The sequence below is a fragment of the Cuculus canorus genome, chromosome 3 (assembly GCF_017976375.1).
Source record: "Cuculus canorus isolate bCucCan1 chromosome 3, bCucCan1.pri, whole genome shotgun sequence".
NCBI classification, from domain to species: domain Eukaryota; kingdom Metazoa; phylum Chordata; class Aves; order Cuculiformes; family Cuculidae; genus Cuculus; species Cuculus canorus.
In genome coordinates, this window is record NC_071403.1 from 21580463 (window position 1) to 21601102 (window position 20640).

A 20640-nucleotide genomic window follows, 5' to 3' on the forward strand; every position below is an offset into this window, starting at 1 on the left:
AGGGGAACAAAATGAAGCCATTCGCACTGACTGCTGAGTGGTTTTGTCTGTGTGGCCCTGCCTCATTGGCTTTGTGTATCAGAGAATCATAGACTAGTTTGGGTTGTAAGGGACCTTACAACCTTCTAGGTCCAACCTCCCTGCAATGAGCAGGGAAATGCCACTAGATCAGGCTGCCCAAGGCCCCATCCAACACCCCTTGAACACCACCTGGCCTTGAACACCTTCAGGGATGAGGCATCCACAACTTTCTTGGGCAACCTATTCCAGTGCCTCACCACTCTCATGGTGAAGAAATGCAGTATGCATGCTCATGGCTGTCCTGGGAACAGCTGCTCAGCCTTACTACCAGTTGGATCCGTGGGCATGGAGCTGTGGCAGCCCTGCCTCTGTCTGGCTAAAGGATTTGGCAGCTCCCTGATGTGCAGGATTGACTGCAGCATCTCTCCAATACCCTTGTCCTGAAAAGCTGTACACAGTTTACCCTGAGGGGTAGGCATCTGATTTACTTACATTATTGACACAAAGAAACCGTTAAGGCTTCCATAATAAAATACCCAAGAGGAATTTTAGGATACCAATGAGAAGTCATGGAAACAGTGATAAAATTGATGTTAGAGTGCTGGTGGTCCACTGAGTCAATGACGAGATGGCTGAACAAGCCATTCTTTTCTGCATCACACAGTCAATAAACATTTTAAGCAAAGGTCTTTCAAAAACTTTCATTATTTGGCAAGTATTTATTAGATAAAAAGATCTCAGCTTTGTTTTCAAAGCCAGTAGCTGGATAAAGTATTACAATTTATGGACAGAGACTGCTTATGGGGAGGAAAAGGATTTAAAAAGCAGTTGTTTTTCCTGAGCCATTTTCATCCCATCATACTTGCACTGCAAGTTCAGTTACAATTATTCATTTGTCAAGGTGTTCCACCCCAGAAAGAAAAGCTTCAAAATCTGTACTATCAGTTACAAATGCAATCATGTACAAAAGTTTACTGGCAAAATAAACGGCAAGAAACACAGATGGGCTTACTTGCCTTGTTATATAGAGCGATGTCCCATCACTACGCATGACAGTGGAAAACGATGAGAGGTCTTTCTCTTCTGAAAGATCCACAATTCCTGTTCCTTCTCTGTAAGTTCAGAGAAAATACTTGAAGTAACTGCAAGCTAGATCCAAAATACAGGCAGAATTCAGGTAAGAGAGAGGTCAGAATCAGAATGATGGCCTCTTGCCATAGAACTCCTCTCACTTTAGACAATCTCATTCTTTTCTTTGAATGACTGTATCCTTTAAGCCTTTTTAAAGGCCAGTCCTCTAAGTCTGCCCACATTCTGGTGCATTCCATGGCTACAGCTTCTGTCCCAGTTCAGCCAAGCAGTACATCAAGGCAAGGATCTCACCTAACTGTGCTCATTAAATGGGGCATGCAGTTACCAAATTAATTAACAGCTTAAAAGGCCATTAGGAGTTGAACACTGTCATTGTATCTGATTTGTCACGGTCAGGCTTCTGTGCCTTGAAAAACAAGGCAAGCCGAATTTTCTGCTGTGACACAAATCCTATTCGCCTTCTACTAGAACAGCTACCAAAACCATTCAAAGAACAGCCATCCCTTTAGATGACATGCACACCTCACTCATCATATTTAATTTGAAATGCAACTGAGTTGTTAAGTAAACTACACCAACAGATTGAATCAGTTCATACGTTGTTTTCTGAAGGAGTCCTTTATCCTCCAACATCTTTAGAACTTCCTGGGACTTCTCTTGGTAAAATGATTCTCCTGAATATTCATCAAAGTGCACTCCTAGACGCTGGAAAGTTCCAAGAATATCAAAGAAGAGAAACATTAGATTGAGGGTAATTATTTCTTCAAGTTAAGTCAGACGATAGGTCTGTGTCACAGGTCAGACAGAGTGCGAAGATTAATTTTATTTCAGGAATTGTCACTTCACTGCTAAAAGGAAAGGATTTTTGGATTTTGATTTAATCAATTTCTGCATTAGAATTAATCTCTCTGAGTTTAATACAGTGTTGGACGTAACATACATGAGTAATTAGGAGCAAACTGGAAAGAACAATTAGTACAAAACATCTGAGGTAGGCATCTAACTTGCTGTGCTGGAGGCAAAAAAACAGTGGACTGTAGAGAGAAATTACCTGGACTTGGAACCAATCCTGTTCTAAAACGATGCTAAAAGAAATTTTAAAAAGCAGGAGGTGCTCACAAACAGGGCTGAGCACACAGAAATCACCATTACTAGGATGGCTGAGGGTACACCTAGGAAAGATAGAGTGACCTTAACTTTCAAAACCAAGTAAAATGTGATAGTACAAATGACAAGATTTTTAACTGAGGGCAACAAAGCTGTCAGTCCCTCGGCTCAGTTTGAAAAGGAATCGTGAAAGATCTAGCTGTACCAGTGATCAGCTAATCAATGATGAGTGATCACCATGGTGCAGCTGCATACGAGACCAATACACACTCACCCTAACAGGTCAGCTTTCCACTGCAACTATCAAGGCTATGTCCAATTTAGATCTCGACTGAGAGTACTTAGCATGAATCCAGTGATATGTTTTGTAGAAAATAAAGCACAGCCAGGTTATCTGGATTACTGAGGGAGGAGCAGGCCACTTCTCTTTTAACTCTGCAATCAAAGATGTAAGAAGACATGGCCAATTTCTACAAATACATGAGGAGGAAGGAGATGGAAAAGGGAAATTTTAAAGTAAAGAATAATAGTAGGAGCAAGTGGTATAAAACCAGTCACAAATTCTTTGTAGCTGCATGTTAGAAAAAAAAATGTCTAAGTGGATCAAAACTGGGTGCCCATTCCAGAATTTAATTGCAAGAATGTGGGAAAAACACTATCTGGTTTTCATATGCACACTTGAGTAAGATTACATAGTATCAAAACCAAGAGACTGGATTCACTGACAGAAGGTGCATCTCACTCCTGTTTTCCAAATTCGTAAGATTCATTTTGTGGTCAGCGACACAAACATCTTCCACGAGACAGTGGACACTGGCTCCATTCCTGAGAATACAGTATGCACCAGATGGCTGTATATTAGCTCAACTCAACCTGCAGGTAACTTATGCACCGATTACTATTGTAAACTCCTGCTGCTCCAATTACTTACACTCAATTTAATACGCAGCATACACAGCTCTGCACTATAACACCTGATCAGAAGTGTGTAAAGAGTTCTCATAATAAAATTTATTACATGGAAACTGTTAAATCTAGTGGCTTGTTGCTGACTTCAAAGATAAAGCAAAACCGAACACTACTTATCTAGCATTGATTTGGTTTGTTGCCCAGCACCATACTCCTAGCTTCAGGGCTTCTGAGAAAGGAGAATCAGTCAAAAGATCAATTACATGGACTCCATTAAACAAAACGTACCTACGCAGTCAGCAACTAAAGTGACAGTCTGCTGGGATGTTAAATCAACTACCGTGCTTCTTCTGAATAGGATGGGACATATTTAGAAGCACCTTCCCCACAACACTGTAAAGTTTACTGGAAAAGCAATGAATTGCTTGAAAAGCAATGAACCACTGGAACACGCTGCCCAGGGAGGTGGTCGAGTCACCTTCCCTGGAAGTGTTTAAGGAACGTGTGGGGTGGATGAAGTGCTTAGGGACATGGTTTAAGGGAGTGTTAGGAATGGTTGGACTCGATGATCCAGTGGGTCCTTTCCAACCTGGTGATTCTATGATTGACGTTGCAGCAACCTCTGTTTCCAAGTCAGTTCACTTCTCAGGATGAAAAGGTGCTGGTGCACTCTCAGTCAGACTGATGAAGCAACAGATAAAGAGACCATTTTACCAACAACACAGGAAAATCAGTGGATGATTTGTACCTTATAAATTCGGATGTATTCTTTGATACTGAAGTCTCTAAATTGTTTCCAAAGAGACAACGTCTGTTCATCACGTTCCTCCAGTTTTCTAAAGAAATCTTTAGCCAGTTTTTTTGTGTTTTCCTCTTTCGCTGCTTTGTTAATCTGCACATACACCTAAAACATAATGGTACCGAAAATGTTGAAGAAGTATTGTCTCCTCCAATAAAACTAAACAGAGCAAAGCTCAAAAGGAACAAGACAAATACATTTAAAGATGACATTTGTAACATCAAAATTTTAAAGTCACATTAAAGGAACACATTTCCTATGTAAAGGATGAATGAGTAGTCCAAACTGCAATAGAAAAGCATGCAGCTTCTCTTTATACAAGTCTAAGGCAATGTTTCCTTACTGCTGACGCTACCGTCCTCTTTATAACCTTTAAACTACTGCAGCAGCAGAATATGAAAGAGGTAATTTAAGCATGAAAGGGAAAGCATAGCGTACTTTCAACCCAGAGACTTTTCTTCAGAGGACCAGAGTTGATAAGACTCAATGCTTTACAAGATCAAAAAAAAAGCCCTGAACCACCCAGTTCTGATCCCAAAGCCACTTACTTCTAGTACTGTGCACCCATAGTAATACAGGCTCTTTGTGGTTGAAGTCAAGCCTATGAATGTCAATATACTGTCAGTTTGTATTAACCAAATTTATCCAAGTACAACGTATTTGGCTCTCCAGCTTGGAGAGGAGAAGGCCAAGGGGTGACCTCATTACAGCCTACAACTTCCTCAAGTGTGCTGTGGAAGGGGAGGTGCTGATGTCCTCTCTCTGGGACCACACACAGGAGACAAGGAAATGGAATGAAGCCGCATCAGGATAAGTTCAGACTGGACAACAGGAAAAGGCTCTTCACTGAGAAGGTGGCTGGTCACTGGCACAGGCTCCCCAGGGAAGTGCTCACAGCACCAAGCCTGGATGACGCTCTCAATCATATGGTTTATTTTTAGACAGTCCTGTCAAGAGCAGGGAGCTGGACTCAATGAGCCTTACAGGTCCCTTCCAACTTGAAATATTCTACGACTCTAATCTATGATAACATATTCCTTTATATCTAAAGGCCAAATTTGCCCAGACATGCTTTTCTTGCTTTCCACATGTAGCACTGTGAAAGCCCCTGGAAAAGCTTACAAAATAGTTAAAGTAATAGGTAAAAATAATTAAATTAATTAGTGGTTACACTCTGTATTTAGACTCGAATAGTTGAACATAGCTTATTTAGACTCAATATTGAACAACAATTCAGTGCTGCAAGAGAGTTTTTAATCCCCAAACCACTGCAATCTTGATAAAAAATACTTATTATAACAACGTCACTCCTTGCAAGTTCAACAGTGAGTTTGACAACATACTTTGCTTGAATGGCTCTACCTATTAAAAAAACAAAAAAAAACTTTCCACAGCAAAATTCTTGAACTTTTCCCTTCCTTTCGTGCCCCAGATTTTTACAGATTATAACAGGCAGTACTGCTGACAAGCCTCAAAGATTAACAGCAGAAAAAAATGTAGCTTTGAAACATGTCTCAGGTTTTTATATAAACCAGGAATACAGCCTGAATAAGCAGTTAAAAATTGAAAAATATTTTGAGAAACTAATCTGGTCTCAAAACACTACTGTTTTAGAACTTTTGCAGCTTGACTGAATACTGTTCTCTAACTCTTGAAGGTAAATTTTTTAAGGTCATAAAGCCTACCTGCTGCTGCAGTAGATGGTATTTTAAAGCAAAATTCCAGCATAGCAAAATTTAAATTCTAAGAATGGACTGAAATTATAAATAAAATTAAATAATACACTGCAATGCACAACCTATAAGAATATGACTACTCCTTGTCACCTCTTTAAATCACCTACAGCTCTACAAACACTTTATGTTGAGAATCTATCACTTTTATTGAGTAGGCTCAGAGATGGGAGAACAACTGAACAAAATTTATCTAAGTCAAAGCTAGCAAACTCAGAAGGAGCTACTCTGCTACATAACAGTCTACCTAACTTATTAAGTCGTACAGTATCCAAGTATTCAAACACTTTGTTCCTTTGGCAGTAAATACTTTTATGCAAAAGAGTTACCCTGTGACATCCTGTCCCAACACCAGCATTAGCAACAGTTCCCATATCCAGCTCAGAGGGTGAAGTGCAGCTCAGCTTTGTAGTAAGATAACACTCGATGGGGCCACACAAGAACCCCAGCAATGCCCCATTATCATATGAGGACAGGGCTGAGAGAGTTGGGGTTGTTCAGCCTGGAGAGAGAAGGCTCCAAGGAGACCTTATAGCGACCTTCCAGTACCTGAAAGAAGCCTACAAGAAAGCTGTGGAGGGACTGTTCACAAAGGCTTGCAGTGACGGGCACTAGCGGCAACAGGTATACAGTGGAGGGGGCAGATTTAGGCTAGACATAAGGAAGAATTTCTTCGCTATGAGAGTGGTGAGACACTGGCACAGGTTGCCCTGGATGTGTTCAAGGCCAGGTTGGATGGGGCCTTGAGCAGCTTGAGCTAGTGGGGTTGGAACTGGATGATCTTTAAGGTCCCTTCCAACCCAAACTATTCTGTGATTCTATGAGATCTTTCTTTTAAAAGGATGAGGGCTTGAACATTAGCTGCTCATAAAATTTTGTCCACCTATTCTTATGGTTGTCGGATTTTTGCAGATAAGTACATAGGTCACATTCTCCAAGTACATAAGTCACTTCCTCTCACCTATGATGTACCTGACAAACCCAGCATGACTGTCAACCTAAGATCACTTACAAATATCACAAGATTTATGAAAATCTTTTTACTCATTGCACTGCCTAAAGCAAGATGTGACATAGGAACTGGTAATGAGGAAGAAATAAATACTAACTCAATGATATTTGATATATTTGAACAGAGCAAACCAACAAACAAAATCACAATAGCCCTGGAAAAGCAAGGCCTGTTAAACTACATCAACCTTTATTGCTAACCTGGACAGTACAACAGTCACTTTTGTTCCTGCACACAGAAAACTCAATCACTTGCAACCATTCTGGTGGGCATGGTGGGCAACCAGTATGGTAAGCCCTGCAGCGAAACAGCTTTCCCTACTGCTGGAAGGCATTGCCTGAATGGCTGCCAACAGGAACTACATGTTCTAATGCTTTTGCCTTTCACACTAACAGAAGAAACAAGAGTATTCTGCAGAGCCAGAACAGTATTCTATAAAGTGATGGTCACTCCTCCCTACCTACATATGCTAAGATACAAAACACTTTAAAGATCCTTTACCTCAACCACAGTGAATTGTTGAGCAATGGAAATTAAATATGACTTATTGTAAAAAATACTAGCAACAAGAGGATTTTTACACAATACATGCTACTTCTTTGCACAGGTTTGGTAACCACATACTACAGCATCAGATGTAAGACTCCATTTCCATTGCAGTCAACATAGCGAGGTCAGTGACCATTTATGCCCAGTTAAGATCATTGATATTGGTCAAGCTGTCTGTGGTGGTTTCAGCAATCATGCAACCTAAGTATCCATATGATTAACTCCCTTATGGGGTGTATTTTCAGCCTAATGAAACCTGTCTCTGCTGCTATGGCCTAGACTAGCACAGGTTGTTCAAGCAAGGTCATTTAAATCTAACATGTGTCTCATCATTGTGAGGCACTGGCAACAGGTTGCCCAGGGAAGCTGTGGTTGCCCCATCTCTGGAGGTGTTCAAGGCCAGGTTGGATGGGGCTTTGTGCAGGCCTGATCTGGTTGGAGTGTCCCTGCCCATTGGCAGAGGGGGGTTGGAATTAGATGATCTTTAGGTCCCTTGCAACTCAAACCATTCTATGATTCATGACCACGAGTCTGCAGATACACCATTCCGTTCAAAAACTGAGAGCTAAGTCAAATGGACTGTTCACTGAAGCCTCTAGTCGGTATTTTCTGAACTTTACCTCAAAAAGTGCTGTAGAGGACTGGATTCTAGCTTTTCTTTGTTGCCAAAGCATTGGAAACCAACACCCAATAAGCCTTGAACAACAATTAAATACAGAGTTAGACAATAGCTTGAAATACATTGTTTTGATAAGTTATATTCATAAGCAGTCTAATGTTAACACTATGTATAGACCAATGCCTTACGTTTTTAAACAATACAATGGTATACGCTACACAACCAAAAGCATAAACCAAAACCAAATCAAAGCATAACCTATTATCACACCTGCACCAAAAAAAACCCCAATGAAACTATAATAGCTAGAAACTAGTAAAAGAAATACCTATGCTGATTTTCAGTTCTCCATAATGGAATTTGGGTTACAAATTACCTTTTGCACAGCAACAAGCCTATAAATAAGAAGCCATACAGTGTAAACTGTCCAGTAACAAGAATATGGTCAAAAACTTGTTTGCTTTCTCCCTTAATTGTATCATCATTTCAAGGACAACAGAAACTGGGACACAATATGTTATTCCACATACCATTCATGCAATATTTTCGAGGGAACTTTTGCTGCGTACTAAGAATACGCAGCTTTTTTTTTTTCACATATCCAATTTGGTTTCAGCACTTCACAAAAGCCGTCTTAAAGGGCAAAGAAATCCAAATCCTTCCTTTTTATCTATATCAAAAAGAATCCATTAATTCCTTCAGTGATCTAGCAATATTAACCCTGCAGTCTCTTAGTTTTCTGAGGCTGCTTTTAAGATCATTTCACTCTTCTGAGCTGAGAAGGACCAGGACTGATGCGAAGACAGCAACTGAGGAACAGGTACCCCTTTAAAAAGTCCTCTGGCAACTAAACAAATTGCACTGTACCAAAGAACTTCTGTCTTGGAAACAGAGTGTGACAGAGGCAGTGACAGACCATAGGTAAGAAAAAGAAGTTCAGGTTTATGAAATAAAATGAGGTCTAATCCTATTGAAAAGGGACTTTCTTTAATGGACAGCTTGTTCTATGAGCGAATCAGATCTGATTTCCTAATGATCTCTCTTAGGTATTAGTGTACCTACACATCCTACTTTTCCAGTGCTGGCTTCACACTCCAACCCCCAGCAAGACTGCCTAGTTTTTATTCAACCCAACCACATCCTTCCACACGTTTCTGCCTTCCCCAAAACTATCTGCAGCCCTTGTTACAGTCGACAACTTATTGGCAAGATACAGCATGTGTTGGGACTGATTGCAACTTAGATATGCTGAATGGTTAGCTGGAAGGCTAAACACGAAAAGTTAACTTTCTTTCCCAGAGGGCATTATGTTGTATTTTTACCCCTACTGGGCTGCCAAGTGTCACAATACCAAAAGAAATTTGTTCTCTTGGAGACATTTTTCTTTGTCAGATCTAGCTGAAGTTGGCCAATGGGTTCAAAATTTATTAGGAGCAGAGTGACAGGAAGACAGATGGACAGTACAGCGTGACTGCATTAAGTTTTGTTAACCTTAAGAAACCTGCCCCAAAACCGCCTAAAGGTTTGAGAACTTCTGTCATGTTTCAGAAAACTATGTTTTCAATTATTATGTTTTAAAGCCTCTGACAATTGTAGTTGTAATAAGAAATGCTGACAGATCATTAATTACAGCTCTTCTTCTGGAAAAGGAGAAATTACAATAATATTCCAATGCTACAATTTTGTGAAGCACAACTATATTATTTGTTATAAAACCTGCCATATATTTGAGCTGAGCCAGCCAAATAAGGGATGGGAAGCACCATTTTGAAAGAAACAGTTAGAACTAAGTCAAAAGCATGACTCTGTGCGCTAGACAACAGGTACAGATATAAACAATAGGCATTGTGATCTTTATACCTTCAGGAATTTTGTATTAAAATACATGAAATTCCAGATATTCAGACTAGGAGTACTATTTATTATCCTCAGAAACAGTGAATGGAGGTCAGTTGAGAAACCTTTAACCACATTTCATTGCTTAATTATCATTGCCACATCCATTATACATAACATAGTGATAAAATTAAGTCTAAGGGAATGAAATATACAATGATGACATTTACTCAATTTTACGTAAACTCATTCTGTATTCATTTCCTATGAAATAAATCCTAAATGAAGCAAAGCTCTGCTATAAACACTGTTTGATCAGAAACAGGATCAGGAATGACTAGCCGCACGGGAAATAATTTAACAAAGGAAAAAATCTTCTATTACTGCTCTCAGTTATACGGATGTTTTACTCAACAGCTCTGCTCATAAAGCTGGTTCATTAACATTCCAAATAAACAGTGGTACCATCAGAACAGGAGGGGGCAGTATAAGGGCTGGAATAAGCAAAAGTGACTGCTTGACAGGCATTGTATTTTGTCTTTGCCACATAGAAAACCCACACGGACACTGTTTTCAAAACCTACTGCAAAAGATGTGTGGGAGTTTTATAGTTTTCACAGGTGTACCAGCTTTCAAGAACAAAGAAGTAAGCATGATTCTATTTTATAAACGCCTAAATTATGACAAAAAAATAACAGCTTTCGGAGGGTATATTAGAAAAGGATAGGATAGGATAAGATAGGATGGATCAATTTGTAATGTGAAATTAATGACAGAAATCAAGAAAGTTTTGAATCCCAAGGTTGGTCAACTGCCATATAAAAGACACACATACATCCAGTAATTGGACAATAATGAATCTCTAGCCAGGGAATAAAAATCAACCCACGCTGGGCTGCACACGACAGGATTTTTCAGTCTTCGCTTATCTGATTAAGTACTATTTCAGACAAGGTAAGAGTGTGTGTGCAAACGCACATGCGTGCAAGACGGACAGTCTTCTAGGGCCTATTCACTTGCACATTCTCCACCTACACAACTGCTCTTTTGCTACATCTTAAAGGGAAATTGAGTATTTTGGGAGGAGTGTTGGGAGATCTTTAAAGATTGAAACTCTCCAGGCCTCATCTGCCTGTGTTCAGTTTGGGTTGGGCCCCTTCACTACAAGAAGGACATTGAGGTCCTGGATCATGTCCAGAAAAGAGCAAAGAAGCTGGTGAAGGGGCTGGAGAACAAGTCTTATAAGGAGCAGCTGAGGGAAAGGGGGTTGTTCAGCCTAGAGAAGAGGAGGTTGAGGAGAGACCTTATCACTGTCTACAACTACCCGAAAAGAAGGGTTGTAGTAAGGTGGGTGTTGGTCTCTTTTCCCCAAGTAACAAGTGATAGGATGAAAGGTAATGCCCTCAAGTTGCACCAGAGAAGGTTTCAGATTGGATTATCAGGAAAAATTTCTTCACCGAAAGGGTTAACAAGTAATGGAACTGCCAAGGAGGTGGTTGGGTCCACCATTCCTGGAGGCATTTAAAAGACAAGTGGGTGAGATGCTTGGGGATATGGTTACAGGTAGATTAGGTGCTTAGGGATATGGTTTAGTAGTAGACAGGTCCGGTTGAACTCTACGATCTCAAGGTCTTTTCCAAATAAATGATTCTATGATTCTAAGAAAATGCAGTTGTTGTTGAGGTTAATTATGCTCTATGAATAATGAACTGATTTCCAGAGGGAACAAAAAAAAAAAAAAAAAACAGGTAAAGAAAATGCCACAACATAAAGTCACTCACATACAAAATTACATATTCCGTTAAATTATTGTACTCTTATGTAGCAGGTGTGACATAAAGTTAAGTTAGCAAGCTTACTCTTCCACAGCTGTTGCACACACAAAATCTGAATAAGGAAGACATGCAGTAGACAGTAAACATGCAACAACTATGATAATATGTACACATTTTGTCTGGAGGCAGCAACAAAAGTTGGTTCAGCTATGAGAGCTCCAGAGGTATAACCAGCACACTCAGAAAGTGCCATTTAAAAGTAAACCCCAAATTACACAAACATAATCTGGGAGAGGAGCTACTGAGGGATGGAGGCAGTGAAGGGTAAAGTTCCTCCTGTTGTTTCTTGTACAGTAGCATAGGTCACAGTGCTGATGAATCAGTCCAGATTGTTTGGTTCATATTTTAAGGAGATTAACCACACATTACATGCATGGAAACACAATGCTACTCTTTGTGAGTGCAGAGTGAATCCAATAGGCCTGCAAAAACCGAAACTGGGAACTCAGACCATATTATACAGCAGAAAAGGGAACAGGAGAAGCAAATATCAAAACATACCAAACTGCATGCCCCAGTCACCGAGGTAATTTATTCTTGTTACTTCATGTCCCAGTGCAATTTTGAGATTTGCTATGAAATTCCCTGGTACAGAAACAGAACTGTTGTTATTACCATCATCATTATTATTATTATTATTATTATTCAGATGCAGGAAGGGTCTCATCCCAAGAGAAATGGTTTCAGCCTGTGTATCATCTGCATTCAAAAATGAAGAGGAACAGCAATCACACAAACTACTCCACAGCATTTGCTAAAACGCTTCACAACTGTCATGGTTCAGCCCCAGCCGGCAGCCAAGAATCACAACAGCTGCTCACTCACTCCCCACCCCTAGTGGGATGGGGAGGAGGAATTGGAAGTAAAATAAAATCTTGTGGGTTGAGATAAAGACAGTTTAAAAGGACAGGAAAGGAAGAGAGAATAACAGTAAAGGATATAGAAAACAAGTGAGGCACAATTCAATGCAATTACTAGCCACCTGATGACTTGACAACTGATTGCACAGCCCATCGCAAGCCGCAATCACAGATCAGCAGGCTCTGGCCCCCAGCCAACTTCCCATTTATATACTGAGCATGACATTATACAGTATCGAAAAACTCTTTGGCCAGCTTAGGCCAGCTGCCTGACTATGTTCCTCCCAACTTCTTCTGCACCTGTACGCTTGCAAAACATAGGAAACTGAAAAAGTCCTTGATTTCTTAGCAACAACTGAAAACTTCAGCATTTTATCAACATTTTTCTCAATGAATTTCAAAACCAGCAGCTGCTGGGAAGAAAATTAACTCTATCTCAGCCAAAACCAGGATAATATCCACCCCTTATCCTATACCATCTATACCACGCTCAAGTCCCACACTTTCCAACATACTCCAATTAACCACCACTGCTTTTCCTTTCTTTTGGTATACACACACTGATATAATTCTCTTAGTCTATGGGCCATCCCTCTAAAATCTCCGCTGAGTTCATTTAATCCATGACTTTGGGCTCCATTTGTCATAACAGTCTTCCAGGGCAGGAGAGATGGTGTGTGGTGTTGGATTGTCACATGCTGCATCTGGAGCTCGCAGGTGGTGTATCTGGTGCAGCCCATGCCCATGGGTCTGCTAGGCAACCTCATACCAGGAGGTAAAGCAAGCACTCAAATTCACAAACTGCTGTTAACTCTGATGTTAAATAGAGAGCATCATCCTGAATTTCTATACACTACTGGGGAAGGACTGAGCACGATAGGTCTGGGATGCTCAAAACTTACCATATCGCAGAAGTGTATCTCGGTTCTACCTGTAACTACAACAAAAGCCCTTCATCTTTCTCCTGAGCTTAGCACAGCCATAGAATTACAAAGACAAAATACCTCCATTCCTTCCTCTATTTTCCTGTGCTTCAAGAGTACCTGCATTGATGTAAAAGGATGCAAGAAAGCTTTCTTCTTCTGTTACTATGATACCATATTACAGGTTGCAATTACTTTCAATTCCATTCTCTGTAGTCAATTCATCCTCTTACTATTGCACAAACATTGAGCTACAGAACTACTTTCAGAAGTGTTTTTTTTCCCTATAGCAAAGGGTCCAGAAGGAACATAGAGAGCCAAAAATATGTAATTTCACTCAACTATCAGACCATGAACAGGCAGAATTATTAACTTTATATAATTAAGCATGATACATCAAATATAATTAAAAACTCATACATTAATAGCTGCACAGATGCTGTAGGATCTTATGCTAATAACCTACTGGTTTCCAATGTGAGAGAGGGAAAGGAAGGAGAAAGTGTTTTCCATATGCCATTATAGTACTGCACAATAAACTTATTAATTATTCTACTACAGATGTCAGCAACTGTGTTATAAATACTGGTATAAAGTAATTAAGATGTAAAAGCAAGCTTTTTGCAAGACAGCCACCAAGACATAACTTATCTGACTGCTCAGCAGTCCAGGTCTAACTGGAAATTTAAAATTCAAAGGACTCTCATAACACCTCAATGAAAACTGCCCCAGGTGTCTTTGCCAAACAATTTTAAACTACTTCATTTAATGTTCACAGTCATAAAACTATATTATGTGCGACTTCATAAATCTGCCAGCAACATATCACACTCTTCTTCACTGCATAATAAGCAAAAGGTTTTTAATTAGCAAGGCAAGCTTGGCACAGTGACTCCGCTACAAATGTGGAAGGTTAGCAGTGCTCCCCTGTCAAGTGTAACAGGAAAACAAAGAAGCCCATTTAAGAGGCAGTTAAATGCTTACTTACCTATTATTGTGGAACGCAAGTGTCCTATGTGAAACTTTTTAGCAATATTGGGGGAGCTGTAACAAATTTTCACAAAAAATGTTTGTTCCAGGTACAAGACTGTCAGATCATTAAGCCAAAAGAATTCAACACATGCATACAGCAGCAGAACTAAAACAAAACCAGTTTTCAATTTTCCCTTAACATTTCTTGAGCAGCCTCTGTTCTAGGCAGCAGATTTTCCTATTCAGCCAGCTTTTCCGCTAATGCCAGTTAAGAACCACTGTTTCAGTGGAAAAAAACACCCCACAAACAATCCCACATCAAAGAAACTTCCCAGATCAAATCATACTAGTGAACAAAGAAGTTACACTACCTCCTCGCTTTTTACATGTTTTGGACATACAGATGATGCTCCTCATACCTTTATTAGAGATAAATCTCATACCAGAACAGGAGATCTCGTATACAAGAATTGGTAACTAAAATCGCATCTTACCCTACCAACAGTGGCCTCTCAAAAAAAAATTTGTACCTACAACTGTTTACCCCAATAACAAAACAGAAGTTCAGCTGTGAAAATTCACCCTCCGAATTAAAGCCAAGTGCTTACTTTCCATGACTGGGGAAACCTGCAGAGGGAGTTTAAGTGAACAAAAATACTTATACATAAAGAGATCCAAGTCAGACACTTTTCATTCCATGAGCAGACGACCATGAACAAAATTGCACTGGACAGAAATTTTGGAGCCAGCACTCGAGATAATTTAGTAAGACAAATGCCTGGCTATTTTAGCAAGTTAGGGAGGAAGGTAATAAGGTGAAAAATAAATAGGTAAGTGGCTGAAAAATCAGATGATATTTCTTGATAACAAAATAAAAGCAGTCTACTTAAAAAAATGAATGCTATTATGCTCTAAATGAGAATATTTTTAGTGGAGGGCTGTGCGAGGCATGAATTCTTAAAATACCAAAAATATATTCTGGGAAAAAGCCTAAATTCCCTAAACATATCTTTTATTCTACTTGGCAAATACGTCAGAGTATCAGACACAGCTGAATATACTACTATAAATATAGTTTAACTTCACATGCATCGTACATTACAGCAATGCATATTAATCAGCAGACAAGGCAATTTCCTCAGAGTAGTCATTACACGCACTTACCTGAACTCAATCACTGCCTTTTGTCTAGGCACTGCAGAGAAAAGTTCACTTTTTACTCCATACTCTGAGCCATCTTTCAACACCTGCTGCAACACAGTCTAAAAAAAAAAGAAGGAAAATCTATTTCAACAACAGAAAGCATGATCAGGAAAACTGTTTACACAAGAGTCTGATCCCATAGCCTTTATCCACTGTAGCAATTAGGTGGCTGGTCTGCCAAGCAAACAAGATCTCATAGGCAGATGAAAATGCCATTAACTTTTGAAAGCTGCATCTGATCAATTAAAAAGTTGGAAAAATCAAAGGCAGAGATTTTGGTGAAAATCAAGATTTGGTGGGAATTTAGAAGGAAGTGGAAAGCCTAGTTATTTTCATTTTTCAGTTACATAACATGAAAGGACAAGAGAGTAAAACAGGGATAACTGGTGGTAAAGAAAGGAAACTAAGACCAAGAATGTGGGTAGAACAGTGAACTCATGTAAAATGAGAGAGTTCATGAAAACGGGCTTCTAACCAGGATCCTCACCTCTCCTAATTCAGGTAAAATATTGTAAATTAAAGAGCACCTTGTAGAATGAGACAATAGACTTGGATGAAAAAGTAAGAGAGCTTACGAGCAGTAAATTTGATTGGAGAATTTACCTCATTGTGGAGCCAAATGTTCTCAACGGGCTTTTTCTTTACTTATAAATTAAAAATGCCTACATATCATGCCTCTAGGCTTCCCCAAAAGTGTCCTCCTTCCACAAATACATCTTATCTAGGCACAGCTTGAGGTGTTTGGTCATTTCTCTGAAATTCCCAGGAGTGTTGTCCTATATCCAAGGTTTTTGTCAAGATGTGAATGCAAGGGACACCTGTTGTGCACAGGTCATGTAGCTTCAACCCTTTTGGACATATCAGACCTTCCACACTCTCCTTGTGACTGAAGGCCTACAAAAAATCCCAAGAGCTCTGGCTGCATGAGCATTCCCACGCACCGCACACATGGGTCACCTGAGTAGCACATGAGCGCATTTCTTTCGCTTCAGGAAATCTCACACAGAAGTACTTGACTTCTAGCTTTCATGATTATCATTAAAGCCAACTTAAAGAGTCAAAACACCTGCTACAGAATCCTTCCCATCAATTCACTGCAGGTAGGTTGCAGCAACAGCTTTAGGAGCATTTGGTCGTTCATAACTCAAACAGCATATTTAAACATCAACCAGTGGATTAAGTGATATGGATAAAAGAGACTTAGCTATTTCAAATTTTGGTAGTATAAATTTAAACTGCTTTCATTGTTCATCCTACAACGTAAGGCAGATTAATGTTTCTACCTTTTTCTAGTAACTTGACATCAACGTCCACTATATTTCTTCATTAATCCTTCCCAGTAATAGCCTAATATTCTTTTCAGCTCCATGAGAAGAGAGCATGTATATACAATAGGGAAGCAGAAAAACAGGAGACCTTGCAAGAATTCAAACCTCCTTAGGACTACCAGGTCACTTAAGTCTGTAACAGGAAGAGACAAAAATAACACATTCATAGTCTACTAAAACTGCCAAGTTTTTCTAGGCACCAAAATCAGTCTGTTTCCTACTTCTTTGGTGCCAAAGAAATACAACTACTCAGTCCTCATATGTACAAATACCCCTTCTTACCTTCCCAACCTGTGAAAGGACATTGTGAACAGTCCCCACAAAAATGCGTCAACATTGAAAGTATCGAAAGTAAGCAAAATGCCTTAAAAAATGTCTGCAACGGCTTGACCATCATTTGTGAGAAGAGGAATCCTATGCTGATCATACTATCAGTAATGCATTCATACAGCAAGGTTAGGCCCTGAACAGACCTTATGTATTTCAGTTTGTCACATAGATGCCAATACACTACAAAACTTAACTTGTGAAGCTGTTTTTATTGAACAAACTTCCTGAAGATAACAGACGCCTTTAACAATGTGAACTAAAGTGGAAATCTCACTCCATTCAGTGGAAACTCTTCTTCTTTCCCTTAAAAAAAAAATACCTTAAAATTCTCCTACAACAGATATTAAATAAATAAATAAATAAAATTCATTTATTATGGCACCCAAAAAGGTAAGCTAGACACACATACAAATAGTCAGATTTACCCATAGATCTATTCTCCTTACTAGTGAAAGTCACAGCTAGGTTTTATCTCCTCCTCTCTCCTCAGTGACATAATGCAAAATTATGTGTCCTAAACCCACTTTTTTCCAGCAATACTCTGAGATCTGACACATTTTTGCTTGAATCATTAAGCTTATTAGAATCCCTACAGCACTTTGTGAAATCCTGTCCATTAAACTATCTTTCAGTAAGCAGACAGTCTTTTGTCAAGATAAATAGCTATTGAAAAATTAAAGAGATTTTTTTACGCAATAAAGCGAGCAATTGATTGATAGGCACGTCTAAGCATTAGCAATTCACAAGAAAAATGATCTTACCTCCCAAAAAAAGAGGAATACAAGCTTAAAGGACTCAGTAGATGTCCTGCTAGGAAAAGGGCTTCACCACTGTTAGGTAAGACCTGATTTCTTGCCTCTAATTCACATGTGGTTAATTTTCTAAGATCTCAGTATCATTTTCCATGAGTAGCCGACCTCACAGACTGAGGCTATTACCAACACCACAATGTAGCTTGCACCACGAATCAGCTGAATTGGCTTATTGAAGTATTCATTCAGTTCTCACTCTAACACTTCTATCTACTTACACTTATGAAGCTTTTGCAAATAACTCAGGGAGTGTATGACTGAAACACCACTCTTGTAGACTGAGAGGCATCTTCCTTTCATTAAGTTATTAGTTTGGCAAATCAACCTTCCTATTGCAGTCAGGCATTGGACTTTGAGGAATATATTCTTCTCCCTTTTTTTTTAGTGAAGTATGTAATGACAGATCTGCTGTCAAATATTTTTATTTCAGGTTATCTTATCATCCTTCTGTATTTTAAATAAGAGCTTTTACATGCAGATCAAAACTGTTGAGTTGCATGCTGTAGAAATTCAAAGAAGCCAACCCTGCCTTTTAAAGCAGGGAGAAGAAAAAGAAGTTATGATTAGTAGTAAACAGCCGATATGGTTGTTTTCTCATAAAGATAAAATTTTGTAAGCCTCAATCCGAATTATAGGCCTATACCTCAAAAGACAGTTTTACACAGAAAATACCTTTCTAAGACAACAATAAGTTGTCTTAGAAACACCTTAATATACCTGAAATACAGTACTCACCTTTGCTAATAATTCTCTGTTTATTGTAAAGTTCACTGTTCCTGGCCCAGCACTGATTCCACTCACTACAGCATCACATTTTAGCTAAAAGAACAAAACAAAACAGTAATCCTATATGAAAACAGCTAAATTGGAAAACTGTAACCTATTCCATTATAAATTTTAATTTAATCCACTTTAAACATTAAATGTTATTTCTTGGTTTGAAGCAATCACAGATGGAATGTTTCATCAATCCTCTTGGAAAAGGGATGGTTTTATTATTTCCAGTCCATGCTTAATAGCTCTCATTGTAACTTATCCTGAAATGTGTCACATGTTTTACTTCAGTCCCTGCACATGTACAGTCTGTGTTTTATTTTGACTGCAGCAGTGACCTCTTTGTACACACAAAAGCTGAGACACATTTGGCAACTTACTCAGTACTGACAGGACTTAAAACAAAGGAAAAAAAAAAAACCAAACCAACATCAAAGTCTTAAAGCAAACCTGAGATAGAAGTTGCTGTCATGAAAGTCAGAAACTTCAAGAAACAATGTTCTGCAGTGTCCAGTGATAAAAAATAAAGATGTAAAGGTAAACTTATTAAACATTTCATATACAATTTCCATAAGGCATGTTTTGAAAATTCTGAGCCCGTAAGGAATATCTGGGCACCTAAACCCTAACGTCAACCACCTTTTAACACAAATTTTGGTCTCTTCACAGGCTGAGAATTTTTGATCTCAACCTGTCAGGTTTGACAGGTTCTTATTAAACTATAATAGCTGGTTTTCATAGCCAAGAAATTGTCTGGGGAAGACAAAAAAGAAAAAAAAAAAAGAGCAATGGAAAGCACATAAAGGACAAAGATGATGAAGAAATTCCATCCACAGGCTAACTCTCCAGCTCAGGCACTAACTTAACCAGGAGATGAAGTCATAGTTAGGCTTCAAGTTCTTTAAACTTCACAAGCTCCAATGCCAAAAAAATCCAATGTTTATTTACAAACTGCATGAAAAAACATTCCTTGTATTGACTTTAAATTTCCCACTTTTTCATTTTACAAAAGGTCCTTTTTATTTATGGGACAGAGAGAAAACAGAAATTCTCACTTTCTCCATATCGTTCTTTCTACTAAATCATCTTTCTCCATAATCTGTCATTTGTCATCTCAGTGTTTTTCATCTGTCATTAACATGATCAGTCATCTGGCCCTTCCATAGCCTTAACAACCCTTCCTCCAAGTACCCTGAACTTGTTTAGTAACCAGATCTCCCCATGCCTAAGACTTGGGCCAGAATGCCACTGTACAGTACAGGAGCACAAAAACATAAAACTAATACAACGTCCCCTCCATAAAAAAATAACAGTCCAAAGATGGAACAAGAATCAGCCAGCTAGACGAAACCAAAAGCCCAGGGAAATACAACCAGTCCTGACCGTGCTGACAGACAGTTCTCAGCACATCAGAGCACATTATGTTTCACTGAGTATCACATTGCTGTATTATTTAGGCTATTTTCGTCAACAACAAATATTTCCATCTCTTCTGCCTAACCTAAATATCTGTATTTCAACTGTTTATCGTGACAGAAACTGATAACTGCCTACATCTTTCTGTCTCTCTGATAGCTTTTCATATGTAGCCATATTTTGCCAATTTCTACGCTGCTCACCTTTGTGGATGACATGACCAGTCTAAACAAATTACACTAAATGCATATCCTTTTAACACTACCCAATAAAAAAACATTCCTAGACATTAATGGAGTTTTTTTCCTTTGTCTAACCACTATGGTCTATTCAGTGTTGGAGCTTACATTGATGGCCTGTTCTCCTTTACTGCTACAACTGTTCTTCAATGTAAAAATGTAGGTCTAGGCATCCCAGGTTTATTCAATAAGCCACAAAAGCAATAACAGAAAGAGGCAATTTGCAGCTTTCTAAACACTGGGAATAGAGCTGTTTTTAAATTGACAAACT

At 39.0% G+C, this 20640-nt stretch overlaps 1 protein-coding gene across 1 annotated transcript in view; it reads right to left on the reverse strand.

Annotated features, from left to right (window-relative positions):
- The window catches only part of RARS2 (arginyl-tRNA synthetase 2, mitochondrial), a 40875-nt gene that overhangs the window by 17242 nt on the left and 2993 nt on the right, over positions 1-20640 (reverse strand). Inside the window, 8 exon segments of the mRNA XM_054063576.1 lie at positions 1038-1133; positions 1712-1818; positions 3878-4041; positions 7850-7918; positions 12014-12097; positions 14284-14339; positions 15432-15529; positions 18676-18759. Coding sequence (XP_053919551.1) covers positions 1038-1133; positions 1712-1818; positions 3878-4041; positions 7850-7918; positions 12014-12097; positions 14284-14339; positions 15432-15529; positions 18676-18759 — 758 coding nt within the window.